At 37.9% G+C, this 14,381-nt stretch overlaps 2 protein-coding genes across 2 annotated transcripts in view; both read right to left on the minus strand.

Moving 5' to 3' along the window:
• Positions 1-9,084, minus strand: part of LOC141900180 (neurofibromin-like) — a 63,525-nt gene extending 54,441 nt beyond the window's left edge. Inside the window, exons 1-10 of the mRNA XM_074786952.1 lie at positions 8,926-9,084; positions 4,956-5,099; positions 4,690-4,773; positions 4,534-4,608; positions 3,837-3,952; positions 3,400-3,506; positions 2,981-3,048; positions 2,564-2,639; positions 509-612; positions 364-429 (exon numbers count right to left, since the gene is read on the minus strand). Of these exons, the coding sequence (XP_074643053.1) occupies positions 364-429; positions 509-612; positions 2,564-2,639; positions 2,981-3,048; positions 3,400-3,506; positions 3,837-3,952; positions 4,534-4,608; positions 4,690-4,773; positions 4,956-5,099; positions 8,926-8,997 (912 nt within the window). The 5' untranslated portion in view covers positions 8,998-9,084. The remainder of the gene's footprint in view (positions 1-363; positions 430-508; positions 613-2,563; positions 2,640-2,980; positions 3,049-3,399; positions 3,507-3,836; positions 3,953-4,533; positions 4,609-4,689; positions 4,774-4,955; positions 5,100-8,925) is intronic.
• Positions 9,085-10,198: 1,114 nt separating this feature from the next.
• LOC141899684 (peroxisomal biogenesis factor 3-like) lies at positions 10,199-14,023 on the minus strand. The gene is made up of 13 exons (XM_074786116.1): positions 13,866-14,023; positions 13,661-13,745; positions 13,330-13,376; positions 13,174-13,255; positions 13,000-13,043; positions 12,803-12,924; positions 12,343-12,418; positions 12,208-12,262; positions 11,960-12,122; positions 11,529-11,596; positions 11,142-11,240; positions 10,531-10,627; positions 10,199-10,444 (listed from the first exon to the last, which is right to left on the minus strand). Exons 1-13 carry the CDS (start codon positions 13,936-13,938, stop codon positions 10,358-10,360), a joined length of 1,098 nt encoding a protein of 365 aa, XP_074642217.1. The 5' UTR covers positions 13,939-14,023; the 3' UTR covers positions 10,199-10,357.
• Between the last annotated feature and the right edge of the window lie 358 nt (positions 14,024-14,381).

Here is a 14,381-nt window from a genome sequence, read left to right on the forward strand (position 1 = left end):
TCGCTGAGGCAAATTTCACTAACTATAAATGGAAAAACCCGGCCTAGAATACATCAGATTCACTAATAATGACATCATCTTAGCTGAATGGGTAGCTGCGCACTCACTCTAGTGTGGCAGGGTTTCGTATCGTGGAAATCTTGATGCCATCAGGTTCAACCCAGTACTATATGGAAATAACTTGACCAAAAATCTCTCCCAGAACAAGACTGAAACAGCCAGGTTTCCAGTTTTATAAATCACGGCTTATATTTGAATTGTTAATATAACCCTAAATAGTTCATTCGAGTTTCAATTGTGAGTTTCTTCAATATGTAGATTGACAAACAATTATTTGTTTACTAAGGGAATTACAAGACTTACTTTTTTCATATGTTGAGGTGAACAAGGAGCACCATTATCAGCATTTGTGATCTCTTCGAGAATTTTCTGGAAGAAAAAACTAAATTGAACATATCTGAAAAACGATCGGAAAACAATAGAATGAATGATGATAAGGTGAACTTACGGGACAGAGCACCAGCAACATCATCTGTAGAGGCCACACGGCAGCCTTCCTACGATTACTTTCGGCAAAAGTAGTAAATAATTCGAATAGACGATCACAGCAATCTGTAAAACATAGACAGGCTGGGGTCAGACCTAGTACAACAGAAAAAGACAGGAAACACAATTAATTATCTGCAATAGAAACAACAACACAACAACAACGACGACGATGACACAATAGTACAACATTCAACATCGAACAAACAAATATATATCAGTAACAACGGCTTACGACCTTAGAACCCTAGAACATTTATAGAACCCTTGTAGCCTAGAACCGTTAAATTCATAGAAGCCTGATATCCCACAACATTGAAAATTAATAGAACCCTAGTACCCAAGAAGAATCTTGACGTTCATAGGACCGTAATATCCCATAACAGTTAGGCTAAGACTCTCATAGAGCACAAATACCTTATAACATTTCAGGGAACTTGAGCACCCTATAAGAATCACAGAACCCTAGTATCCCATAACATTCTGACAACTTGAGTACTCCACAACATTCCGAGAACTTAATACACTATAACATTCAGAGAAGCCTAGTATCCCATAACATTCAGAGAAGCCTAGTATCCCATAACATTCAGAGAAGCCTAGTATCCCATAACAGTCACAGAACTTTTAAGTGCCGCATAACATTCATAGAACCCTAGTTTCCAAACCATTACCTTTACAGGACCCCGGGATACAGATTACAGGATAAACTGAACACCAGTGTCTCAGATAAGTATCTGATTCCAACCAATGACCACAACCTTAACTGAAATAAGTACTAAGTATCCCATCCCAAATTTCAACCGCACACTGCCGACAGTAATACGGCTGATTTCAAAATGCCTTTTTTCTTCACTACCGAAATTCAGTTAGCCAAACACTTAAGTTACGCATGCATAGATCCTACACTAATAAAACGATAGATCAATTCACTCGTAACTAGAATTAGTTTTATACATAAATAGAGACAGTTTGGTAGAGTAGATAGTTTTCACATGCTTAGAGGGGTAAGAATCATGCTGACTGACTGACCGACTGACCGACCGATAGAGGGACTGACTGACTGACTGACCAACCCACTATCATTATCAATTATAAACAGGTACATACATGCTGTAGTATTTGAAAACACAGCACATCAAATAAACTATCACTCATGAAATAACTTAAAATAACATACATCACAAAGATCGAGGGAACAGTTGTTCAAACGAGTTGGTTAAAGTTAACTGAAAATCTAAATTATAATCATATCGATGTATTCTTTAACAAACTCTTTACCAACTGGACCAAGTTCAGCAGTTCTACAGTTAAAATCCAGGGTCTATAGAGTTAAAACATTGAAAATCAGCTAATTTTAACTCTACGCTCAAATTTTAACTAAGAACTATTGAACCATTCACTGATTTATATTCATCCAGTTTCTCAATTGAAATTTACCGGGACTCGGTCCCACAGTTCTCGGTTAGAAATTGATTCTATAGAGTTAAAACATTGGAAATTAGATTTTGAATTAATTCTAACTGTACAAACCGAGCTACGAACTGATGAACCGAGTCCATAGATACACAGTGGAACCTCGTTACAGCGAACTTCACTGGTCAAGAAAATCTGTTCGTTATAACCGATAGTTCTATATTTGTTATATCCGATGAATTGTTGTATCCGAGTTCGTTATAACGAGAGGTTTCACTGTAGTATGAACAAGAGAAACTGTATCACAGGGTGACCACTTTGCCCCATTTAAAAATTGCCGAGAAAGTTTCCCATGTTACACAGCAAAATTTCGGCCACTGGTAAATGGAGAAATGTTACAATTTGTTCATTTTTCATGAATAAAACATTAAGAAATGCCTGATTAAAAGCATATACAAATTCCCAGAGAGTTTTCCAGGTTTTTGTCAGAAATTGGGAAATTCCACAATTTTTCAAAGATTTTTCAGATTTGCTGAGGTTTCCAGGTCAGTGGCCACCCTGGTATGTGAACTATAAGATATTTTCGGGTATAGATACTTGCCTGCAAGTTCATCATCTTGTTTTTTCTGTAAGTCAGTGAACTCTTCAGGGTGATTATCCATCCAATTCCAGATTGCCTGTAAATAATACATCATAACATTCAACAGCGATTCAGTATCCTTGACAATTAGGACATTGTCAATATAGTGAAATAAACTACTAGCTCAAGAAATACAATTCAGACTTGTCGACAAAATTGATCTGGACCCAGTTCCTGTTATGGAGCTAGTTCCACAGTTCAGGACCCACTTCAACAGTTCAGGATCCAGTTCCACAGTTCTGGACCCAGTTCCACAGTTCTGAATCCAGATCCACAGTTGTGAGTTAACAACTCATTGAAATAACTGATAATTCAGATAACTATCTCACAACACTGAAGATTGTAAAACCCCTCACACAACACGTTACTGATAAATACCTTCTCCAGATTCGTGGCCAAACATAACTGAGCATTCTTCTTCATGAATTTAAACTTTGTGGCCACCTCTTCATGAAACGAGAAATAATCATAAAATCAAAAGATTATTTACTAAAGCACACTTCACCCCCAAGTTTCAGGATGCAAAAGTTGACCAGTAACTCTTAAATCAATTCAATTTCAATGAACCCAGAACTATGCTACACGAAGTTTAACATAAAATTCGAAAATATTTCTTAAGATTAGAGGAAAATTCATCGACTTCCTAAATATTCTTAAACCGAGAAATATTACTAAATTCTCAATTTTTCTCAATTTCCCAGTAATGTAGGAACCGCGTAATGCGTTGGAATTTAAATTTTGAATTTTGTCAAACTGACTGCGTGACAAATAGAGAAAATAGGAAAACAGATATTTACCATTTAATAACCGAGTTAACCGATGTACGTCAACGTCAATGTGTTGGATAAGTTCAAGGTCAGTAAATTGGTCGTTATCGTCACTGCTGTTCAGCGCTTGATTGATTCTACAAATAAACAGAACAAAAATATTCATGACGAAACACTGACAGTTAACATTCTACAAAGCGTTTCAGAGTTCTTACAGACCAACAGAATTGAAAATTTCCCCCTATTTCCCATACGCTTGACCACAAACTCCCTGATTGAATCATAAGATATTCTCGGTGGGGGCTGTTTCTTATGAAGAGGTTCCTTGTGCCACTCGTCAACAGCAAGAATAATAAGAAACCAAAAATTTAAATTCTCTGACTTTTCCCAGATTTTCAAGAAAAGAGTCAAAATTCACCGATTATCGCTGATCTGTAAGAACCATATCGATATTGAACACAACAAACCTGTTGGAAATCCGATTGAAGATGGCCGTGAAGTTATTCAAACTCAACGCGAAGAGAACTTTTGAAGCGAGGTTTCTCTGAACAGGCCACGGATTATCAGATCTCTGATTCAATAACTACAAAACATCAACGCATACAACTATCATTGCAGCAACTAGAGATCTCCACTTGTTAGGAGGAATTTGAGATAGATGGACCAGTTGTATGAGGGATTGAGATAGATCTCGACCGGTTAGGAGGAATTTGAGATAGATTTCGACCTGTTATAACCGTCGAATTATGAGGAATTTGAGGTAGATCTTCATGTGTTATGAGGAATTTGAGGTAGATCTCGACATGTTATGAGGAATTTGAGGTAGGTCTCGACATATTATGAGGAAGTTGAGGTAGATCTTCATGTGTTATGAGGAATTTGAGGTAGATCTCGACATGTTATGAGGAATTTGAGGTAGGTCTCGACATATTATGAGGAATTTGAGGTAGATCTTCATGTGTTATGAGGAATTTGAGGTAGATCTCGACGTGTTATGAGGAATTTGAGGTAGATCTCGATATGTTAGGAGGAATTTGAGGTAAATCTCAACCTGTTATAAGGAATTTGAGGTGATCTCGACATGTCATGAGGAATTTGAGGTATGTCTTGATGTGTTATGAGGAATTTGAGATGGATCTCGCCCAGTTATCAGATTCAAAATACCTTGCAGATTTCAGGCAGTAAATTCTGTACATATTTAGCCTCATCCAGTCTCGTGTGGGTGACATCTTTCGGCTGCTAAAAAATGGACGAAAAAACGGGAACATTATGAAATTCGTCATCGTAAGTTAAACCAAGGTTACTTGAGATGTTACTGACCCCGTTTAGAACTTGTTCCAATGTGTCTAAAATTATCAGTTGTGATTCGATATAATTCCTACTCGCCTCATCACCAACTATTTTCTGAAATTACAAAATAATGTAAAAAATTTTACCAACCTAAGAACCAGAGAGCTCGCTAGTATTGGGACCGCTGTAAATATTTCACCGAGTTGAGAATCAGGGAATCCAGTAGTGTTAAGGAGGAGACTAACTGTCTAAACTGTAGATCTAATTGAAGTAAACAGGCTCCTCTTCGTACTTACCATAGTATCGACATTTTTCAATGTATTTGTTAACCCGTTGACGACCAATGAGAATTTGTATTTACTGATGTGTATCAAACAATCTTTATTTCGTTCAACATTCTGTATTGATTGTAACGTATGACTTCCTGTTCGAATTGGTAACTGAAAATAAATGAAAATACAAGTGAAATTCCGCATAAGATTTCGAGATTTTCATTTTAGAGATTTTGACATTTGGGCCTGCAGATTTTCATATCCAAATCAACCCCTGATATACCGCTCACATTGGTGTATAAGATTTACCCGGTATTTGAGGGATTTGGTACCCTCAAAATGGAATTTTGGAGCCGTGTGAAAAGAACAATACTCAGTTCTATAGGTTAAATTTGACTCTAGAATTGTTGGAAATTCTATCTGAGACAAGCGTAAACATTGAGCACTGGGCGAGAAAGGAAAACTTTCTGCTAGAAAGATGGACAATAAACATTATAATCTTATTAGTGGACCAGGTAAATAAGTTATTAGGTAAATCAATCAGTGGGTCAGTCTAAAATCAGTCTGTCTAATGGGGCGAGTCAATGGGTGACTTCTAGTCGGTTTATTGGTAGTAAGATTTGAAATGTAGCCGGAATTCTGTGACATGGAATTGTGTGATAGGGTCTTGTCATTGTTTTTTTTTAATGACAGACTCAGACACAGATAGACAGACACAGACAGGTTTGAATAAGACAACTGATTATCTAGGAGTGTTAAGTAAGTACACACAGCACCACTGCGCTACAGCTACATCTTCCATATCCATACCAGTTACCATAGTAACGAGCATCTAAGGAAGGCTTGGTCTGCTGATAGAAACAAAAACAACTGCAGTTCAGTCAGTCAGTCAGTCAGTCAGTCAGTCAGTCAGTCAGTCAGTCAGTCAGTCAGTCAGTCAGTCAGTCAGTCAGTCAGTCAGTCAGTCAGTCAGTCAGTCAGTCAGTCAGTCAGTCAGTCAGTCAGTCAGTCAGTCAGTCAGTCAGTCAGTCAGTCAGTCAGTCAGTCAGTCAGTCAGTCAGTCAGTCAGTCAGTCAGTCAGTCAGTCAGTCAGTCAGTCAGTCAGTCAGTCAGTCAGTCAGTCAGTCAGTCAGTCAGTCAGTCAGTCAGTCAGTCAGTCAGTCAGTCAGTCAGTCAGTCAGTCAGTCAGTCAGTCAGTCAGTCAGTCAGTCAGTCAGTCAGTCAGTCAGTCAGTCAGTCAGTCAGTCAGTCAGTCAGTCAGTCAGTCAGTCAGTCAGTCAGTCAGTCAGTCAGTCAGTCAGTCAGTCAGTCAGTCAGTCAGTCAGTCAGTCAGTCAGTCAGTCAGTCAGTCAGTCAGTCAGTCAGTCATCCCTGGCTATGGTGCTAGATATTCTGCAAATCAAGTCGATGGTCTCTAAATCTTCAACAAAGTTTTATGGTTTCAATATATCAATATTTTGAGCATAAAAAGTCAATCTGATTTTAAGCGATTTACATTCTCTCTGTATTCATTAAGTATTACTGACTATAATAGGTGTCCCTATTCTATATTGCTCCAATAGTACATATTTTAGTTGGGCACAGTTCTATTGTTGTTCCTATACGGTTATTGTGTATCATTTCATTGAACTATTGAAGGTTAACAGTCAGTAATTCTGTAACTGATGAGTACATGTCACTAGAGCTGATTGGCGCTCTCTTGGTCAGCTGATCTTTCATGCGATTGTCTGACCAGTGTCTCAGTCTACCATAGGAATCTGTCGAACTAGATCACACAACTCAAACGACTCTGAGACTCACTTGGATTTAAATCCAAGATTCACAAGAATCTTGGGACTCTCTACTGAATAAGGCCACATGACTCACAGAACTCTCTGTTGGATTAGGTCTCATGACTCACAGGACTTATGACAGGACTGGGACTCTCTGTTGGATTAGGTCCCATGACTCACAGGACTCTGCTGGATTAGGTCCAATGACTCACAGGACTTGAACAGGACTGGGACTCTGTTGAATTAGGTCACACGACTCACAGGACTCCCGGATGGATAAGGTCCCATGACTCACAGGACTTTGACAGGACAGGGACTCTCTGTTGGATTAGGTCGCACAACTCACAGGACTCTGGGACTCTCTGTTGGATCAGGTCACATGACTCACAGGACTCAGGGACTCCCTGTTGGATTAGGTCCCATGACTCACAGGACTTTGACAGGACTGGGACTCTCTGTTGGATTAAGTCACACGACTCACTGGACTCCGGGACTCTCTGATGGATTAGGTCACAGGACTTTTGGACTCTATGACCTGGATTAGGTAACACAGAATCTTGTTTTGTTTGGGGACAAGTGTCTGAATGATTGATAAACCTCCCCATGTATATGAGTACTAAAGTTTTAGGCTTTGAATTGAAGATGAAATAATCTGAATTAGCTTAATGTTTTAAAAGTGTACCCTTAGATGGCAGCTGAACCAGCTCTGCAGTTCTTTGTTCGTTAAGTTAGACCCTACAGTTAAAATCAGTTCATTTCCATTTGTAGAGTCCAATTTAACCGAGAAGCATACAGGTTTAGCACTTTCCTCTGTTATTGATAGGGCGTGCGGGGGCCCCAGATAATGATTCACACTACTCTGTTAGTTAAGGATGTCTGGCCAACTCAGAATTGATAGCTCTATTTCTTATATAGGTCGTTGTGACACTGATAGACTTCACTGTTGCGATTGCAGATGCAGCATGATTCCTGTTGACGCTATTTTGTCAACGATTCGATCTGAATGGCTAATTTATACCGCACATGCACACTAAGGTATATGACTTAGAGGAAAGTTTTGAGAACAGAGTAAAGCCGCGGACACACTGGGCGATTTCGTCGGCCGACGAAATCGCCGCCGATTTTATGACCGATTTGATCGCCGACAGACCCGGACACACTGGGCAATTTCGTCGGCCGACGCAATCGGCGAATAGCGCCGCTTATTTTGAAACGACCAGCTGCTAGCGCCACCTTTAATAAATCGAAGAGTCGTGATTGGCTGGTTAATACGGCGCATGAGGCGACTGAACGCCGTACCCGGACACACTGGACGATTCTGTCGCCGGTGACGAAATCGGCAGCGACAGAATCCAACATGTTGGATTCGGGCGATTTCGTCGGCCGACTAAATCGCCGAAGGACACACTGGGCGATTTTACCGGCGATTTCGTCGGGCGACGAAATCGCCCAGTGTGTCCGGGCCTTAAGAGAAAATATAGCGTACAGAGCTGTATTCCAACTCGGGCCAGCATATTGCTTAGTGCCTTAATACCACTCTCTGAAACCCTGCTATTGTTTAACTACAAATAGCACTCTAAACCCTAAACCTCTCCCTAACCATCCCTAACTAATGTTATTTTAATTAGTAGGCCTGCATCTTATGAGCCTATGTCAGCAAATAGCATTTATCAAAATAATACAGCATCTGCTAAATATCCACTTCCAGGTATAGGCCTATTGGATAAACAGCAGCTAAAGAGGAATGAATGCAGCAGGAGGCAATTGGCACGTATCTGTCTGTCAGTCAGCCTGTCTTAATTAGACGTGTCATGTTCTGTCTGTGACTGTGTATCTGTCAGGTTATGCTGACATCATCCTGGATGAATCTCTGACTGGCAGACGATATAAACCTGTTCCTTGGGTTCTAATCAAGTGTCCAGACGAACGGGAAATTAGAGAAGATCCATTCACCAGTGGCAGTCGCAGTGTGTCGAGTTACAACAGTAGAATCCAGGGCAGCAGAACCCCCATCTCTCCCTCTCCCTCCCTTGTTAACCCACATCCATTCAATCAGATCCAGTTCAATCGGATTCTAAAGACTTCATCAGCAGCATAAATCAACCTGTCCTTATCACACGGCGCTAGGGGGGTGGGGGTAGATAGACACTAGGCAAAACACGGACATCGTGGTGTAGTCTGTGTAAATGACGCTGTACGCGCATGTTGTATTTCATACTTACTTGATGATCGAATCGAGTTATCAATGATACCGCCCATTCGGCTGCTTTATCATGTTTAGTATAATGTGCCATTTCATCAGTGAATTTTCACTGTCTATTCGTAAGCCAGGTTACGGGTTACAGGTTACGGGTTGTTCCGCGGGTTTATTCGGGTTTTTCTCGTCGCCATCTTGCTTATTTTGGTTACACTGCGCGTGCGCAATCGAATCCCACACTTCCATAAAAGGAAATTAATTTTTCATGCAAATCACATATTAATTAATTAATTGATTGATTAACGAAAATCTATGTACTAGTAAAAAATTTCAAGAAAAAAATCGGTCGATCGTTTTGCCCGGAGATTGCGTAGTAGGCTAGTTACACATGAATGCACGTCTTAAATGAACAGTTGATTCCTATGAAATTGTACCCGAAACCCACTCCCCTGATTGACTGCCATGCTTTGGTCTTTGTGATAAAACGTCAAGATTCATAATGAATCAGACATAACCATGCTGCATATTTCGAAAATGTGATTCTGAAATATTTTGAAAAATTTCTTTTTGTGGATTCCAAGAATACAATTTTTCCTGAATGAACTTTTTCTTATGTAATTTTCCGGAAATTTCAACTCCACGAAACAGAAGTGAAAAATAATAAATTCTCTATCTTTTTTAACATAATTGTATATTTATACTATTGATTATATTATAACAATTATATAATATTGTATACAATGTATTTAAATCAAGAAATCCCACACTTCGAATTTAAAATTATACAATCAAATTTATTATTAAGAAACCACAACGTTTCGGCTGTTGACTAAACAGCCATCATCAGGTGGATTGACCAGAAAAACAAGTAACAAAGCGTATAAACTCACAGGATCTAAAATAGAAGCAATGTGTCAAAACTAAAGATAAACAGACCAAGCAATAAAAACATCAAGGGGTAGGCCTACCGTAGAAACCACAGCAATTCTAAACAGTTCAGAGTAAAAACAAATCATGTAACTAAGCGAAGTGTATTATTTTACCTTCCTTACATACCTCGTTTAAATCATGTTCTTCCAATACCTATGTATTTTTTATATCTTTCTACCTTTTTGTAACACTTTGTTACAATCAATAAATAAAATAAGACCAAAGAGTTGCTTTTAATTTCCTCTAGAGTTCCAAAGATTCCTTCGTCCGAATTTGGAAGATTAGATCCTTTCTCCAAAAATAACTTAGAGAGAAGAATTGAACCAAGATCTATTTTTAACATAAGAATTTATTTACAATTATTTGATACAATTTTAGCACCAGGGGCTGATTATTACAGCTGCAAGGGAAAAAGTTTGATAATGCTGCTCTCCTCAGAATTAGAGTTCATGATTTAATGATTTCCGATCTCAAGATTTGGCAGGATTAGCCGATCATTTAACACAGTAAAGGACAGAATTTTATTTTCACGTGATATTGTGTAACGGAGGTTGACTGAAAGCCTCGTAAATGTTAGCTGCAAAATCTTTCACTTCATCCATCAATAAAATTTCCTACAAAAAATTAAAGAATTGAAAAATCATTTCCACACATCTGGACCAATTTTTGTCACAGAAAAATTGTTTGCGCTTTTCAGTACCTGTATAAACTGGTTTGGAATGTCGGCTAGGACGATGTATATTAAACCATTCGTGATGGGAATAAGCTTTGCGAGAGGAATCTTAACATGTTCCGAACTAAAAATACACAATTTAAGCTTACTCATTTATCAAAAAGTAATCAATCTAAAAACAGGGTTCTAACAGATTACAGATATTTCCCGGACCCCAGATCTAAAATTCCCTGAACAAATTATGAGATATCCTCAGAGGGGGCTATTTCTTAAAAGTTCCTTGTGCTACTCGTTCGTCACCAGCGAGATTTAAGACAGCAATTTCCTAAACTATAAGATATCCTCAGTGGGAGCTGCTTCTTAACAATACGTTCCTCCTTGTGCCACTCATCAACAGCGAGAACAACAAGAAACAAAAAATCAAATTGCCTGATATTTTACGGACCCTTGACCAAAAATTCCCAGATTAAATTAAAGCATTTCAAGATGTTCATTGCCACTCCTCACCAGAATTGTCATTTGTCGGAATTGCCTGATTTTCTATGCAGAGAAAAATACATCCGCAATTCCCTGATTTTCTCTGATCTGTAAAAACCCTGACATATTACCGTAAGACGTGAATTGTTTTTCTGATTTACCTCAGGTTTGACGGCGGTTTGAAGTAATCGGATATTCTGTCGACCAATCGCGAGAAACCTTTATCCAAACAATTGGATAAAACAGACCGGAAATCAGTGCTGAAAAAAAAAAACAATTACGACTTAATCTGAAAATCTGTGAAATTCATCAAATCCAAGTAAATGCAACGAGACGCATAGTACTTTATAGGTAAACTAGTTTATTTGACACACAACCTTTCGCTACTAATGTCTATTGTAGCTTCATCAGGTGAATGAGAGGAATGAATGTAAGTGCTATTCATCCTGTTATATACATTCTACATTCTACACCGGGTTAACACGATTCCTCAACAAATCTAATGAAATCTGAGTTATTCATTGGTTCTAATAAAGTGTTGTACTAACCTTTCAAACATATCTGTCGTTTCATTGATCAATTGGTGCATGAATCTATCCTGGCGACTAGCAAGAATCTGAATGCATAATCAAAGGCCATGCATTAAGAACTTAAGAAAATTAGCAGATTTTCAACCTTCCCTCTCCCACATAGGGATTATTCATTTATTAAATCTGAAAGCAATACAGCTACGCTATTGTACTGACCCCTCCCCTAATGCAGAAATGAATGACTCCATACGCAATTCTATGTATTACCAAAAATTCTTTTTAAAATTTTGGTATTACCGATATACTCATTGGGAGAAGTTGCTAATAGATTTGTAGATACGGAGGAACCTTTTTACGACAAATTTCAGGCAACCAGAGAATCAGTAAATTGTCATATTTGGGATGAAATTCGCGGCTTGTGAATCAAGATCAGAATACGGATGTTTTACCTCTGTGTTTTCGTTATATAAATCCTGTGAAGGTATAATATATCGGCACAAGTGATAAAAGGGATGTTGCTGCTGTTGTTGATCTCTGTGTTCTAAATGCTGACGGACGTTGCGTAAAATATGATCGATATCACAAAGCGTTAAATTTTCCTTCAACGATTTACTGAAAATTAAGATTTGACTTCAGATATATAAAACAGAGGATAAAGGAAATGTAATACAATTTGGTCGATGTATGGTAGGCCTACCTTCCGATTTCATGTTGAACTGATTCAGTTACATCTTTTATCATCAACTGCAAACCTGCAAAACAAAATATACCCGTTAAAAGTAAACAATAAATTCAGAATAAACTTTCAGTGAAATAATTGTGCTATTTTTACCTTCGTTTAGAATAAACTGAACTCTTTCCAAATAAATCTGTTGAATTTCATTTGTAGCGACTGACAATTCTTTTGACTGCAAAATGAACAGATTACTACATTAATACAATAAGGACCCAATAACACATTTTTAGTTGAAATTTTACTTCAGTGTTTATTTCATTGGTAATGCGCTAGTCAAACTGTAGAAATCGATCTAGATCTCTATTCAAATTGAAACAGTATTGAGGACAATTTTGAAAGACCATAGCGTGGCCACTTTTATTTTTGTTTTTCTGCTAGAATCCAATCAATTAACACAGTCAAATACATGAGACATAGATAGCAATCTAAACAAATTTCACCGACTTTTCCCCTGATTTCGAGCTGTTTTTACAAAATTCCCTGACTATGCCCTGACTTTTTTTTAAAGAAAATTTCCAAGCGTGGCATGCCTGCAGTATTCGCAGCTGTTACTAACCATGCCATTTCTGTTCATACAACTATCTAGATACATGTATCCACCAATTACATTCAGTTTTACTCGTAAAACCACAGCAAGTAAACATGAACCATAAACTGATACAATCGACCGAACGAAACCTACAATAAATACAGGTAACTATTAGAATTAAAACTCATCTGAAACAGCTCGAAATCTGAGTGAAAATTTCTTACTTTCAATTTTTAAATCCTCCCAAATTTCAAGTCGATTTTCAGGACTAAAGAAAAATGATAAAAACAAATCATATGAGTCGATGCACAGAAATGAAGGTGAACAAATTCTTTTAAAAACTAAATACATCAAAATATTGGTATTATTGATTTTGAGTAAGGGGAGGGGGTACTAACTTGTTTTTTAAAGATGCTGTCATTTCTTCTGTGTTCAATATCTTCACAATTGCTTCTCGTAAACTAGGAATCATTGACAAAACTAAAAAATGAAAACACAAAGAAAATACTTCGAATAGTTGATCCCCATTTCGAACCAAATAGCAGAATATTTACCTGTTGTGTTACATGTTCGTTGATTGCTGTCAAAATGATGCTGCTTCCTACAGAGAATAAATTCATTAAATCAAATGATATGATGCCTGATAATAATCAAATACAGTCCCGCGCTGAAGTTCTCATTATGTCATGATCATTATGTTGACGACTTATATCCAAATGAGGACTTACATTTAGTAATTTGAATTGGAAATACAAATTGAGACTCTATAATAGTGACGACTACGATCCAAGTATGATAACTGTAGTACATGTTCTTAGTTTAATAAACTCTGTGACTTCTTCATTGTTCAATGACAATATTGTTTGTTGCTGAGGACAAATGTACCTTGCATGTTCCAGACAATCTGCTGCATCTTTCTCCTGCAATTGCTTTAATTTGTATAAAGCATATCGACCCGTAACATAAACACCTGTAGAATAAAAACGAGATCTTTAACCATACGTGAACGGGAATAATTGATGAATAAAAATGAGTTGATAATGATGAATTGTATTGATTTCTCTAGGAGTTACGAACTGATTAAACTCACCACTGACAACGACTCCCGTCCATAAAAACTTCCTTCTGTGTCTTTTTAGAAAGTTCCAAACTCGACCAAACATACTTCCTCCGATTCTTTAACCTCTAAATCGATTATAACCTTAATTTCACAAATGCTAAAATATATTTCAGAATCTATTTCCGGGTTTGTTTCGCTTTTTGCCGCTCAGCGGCGGGGTAATCGATTATCAAATTCTTGACTTGTTTGACTCTGAATATTGCAAATCTTTTACATTACAATTAAACACAAAGCTAGAAAAGTAAATTAACTGTCTTACAGGGATAAACAACATTGACGCCTCAAAAAGATAACTAGTAACGGGATAGGTGCGAGGCACCCGCTAAAATGAGACAACCGTTAGCTAGCGCCACCTACTGGATGAGATTTAAGTACCACCAACGAGCACTTGATTATCAGCTGGGAGTTGTGGCGTGCTCCTGTAATCCAGTTGCTTGGAGGCTTGGTCTGGTGGACAGTTTGAGGTCGGGATTACTGTCAGTCGTC

Source organism: Tubulanus polymorphus, chromosome 2 (assembly GCF_964204645.1).
Source record: "Tubulanus polymorphus chromosome 2, tnTubPoly1.2, whole genome shotgun sequence".
Lineage (NCBI taxonomy): Eukaryota > Metazoa > Nemertea > Palaeonemertea > Tubulaniformes > Tubulanidae > Tubulanus > Tubulanus polymorphus.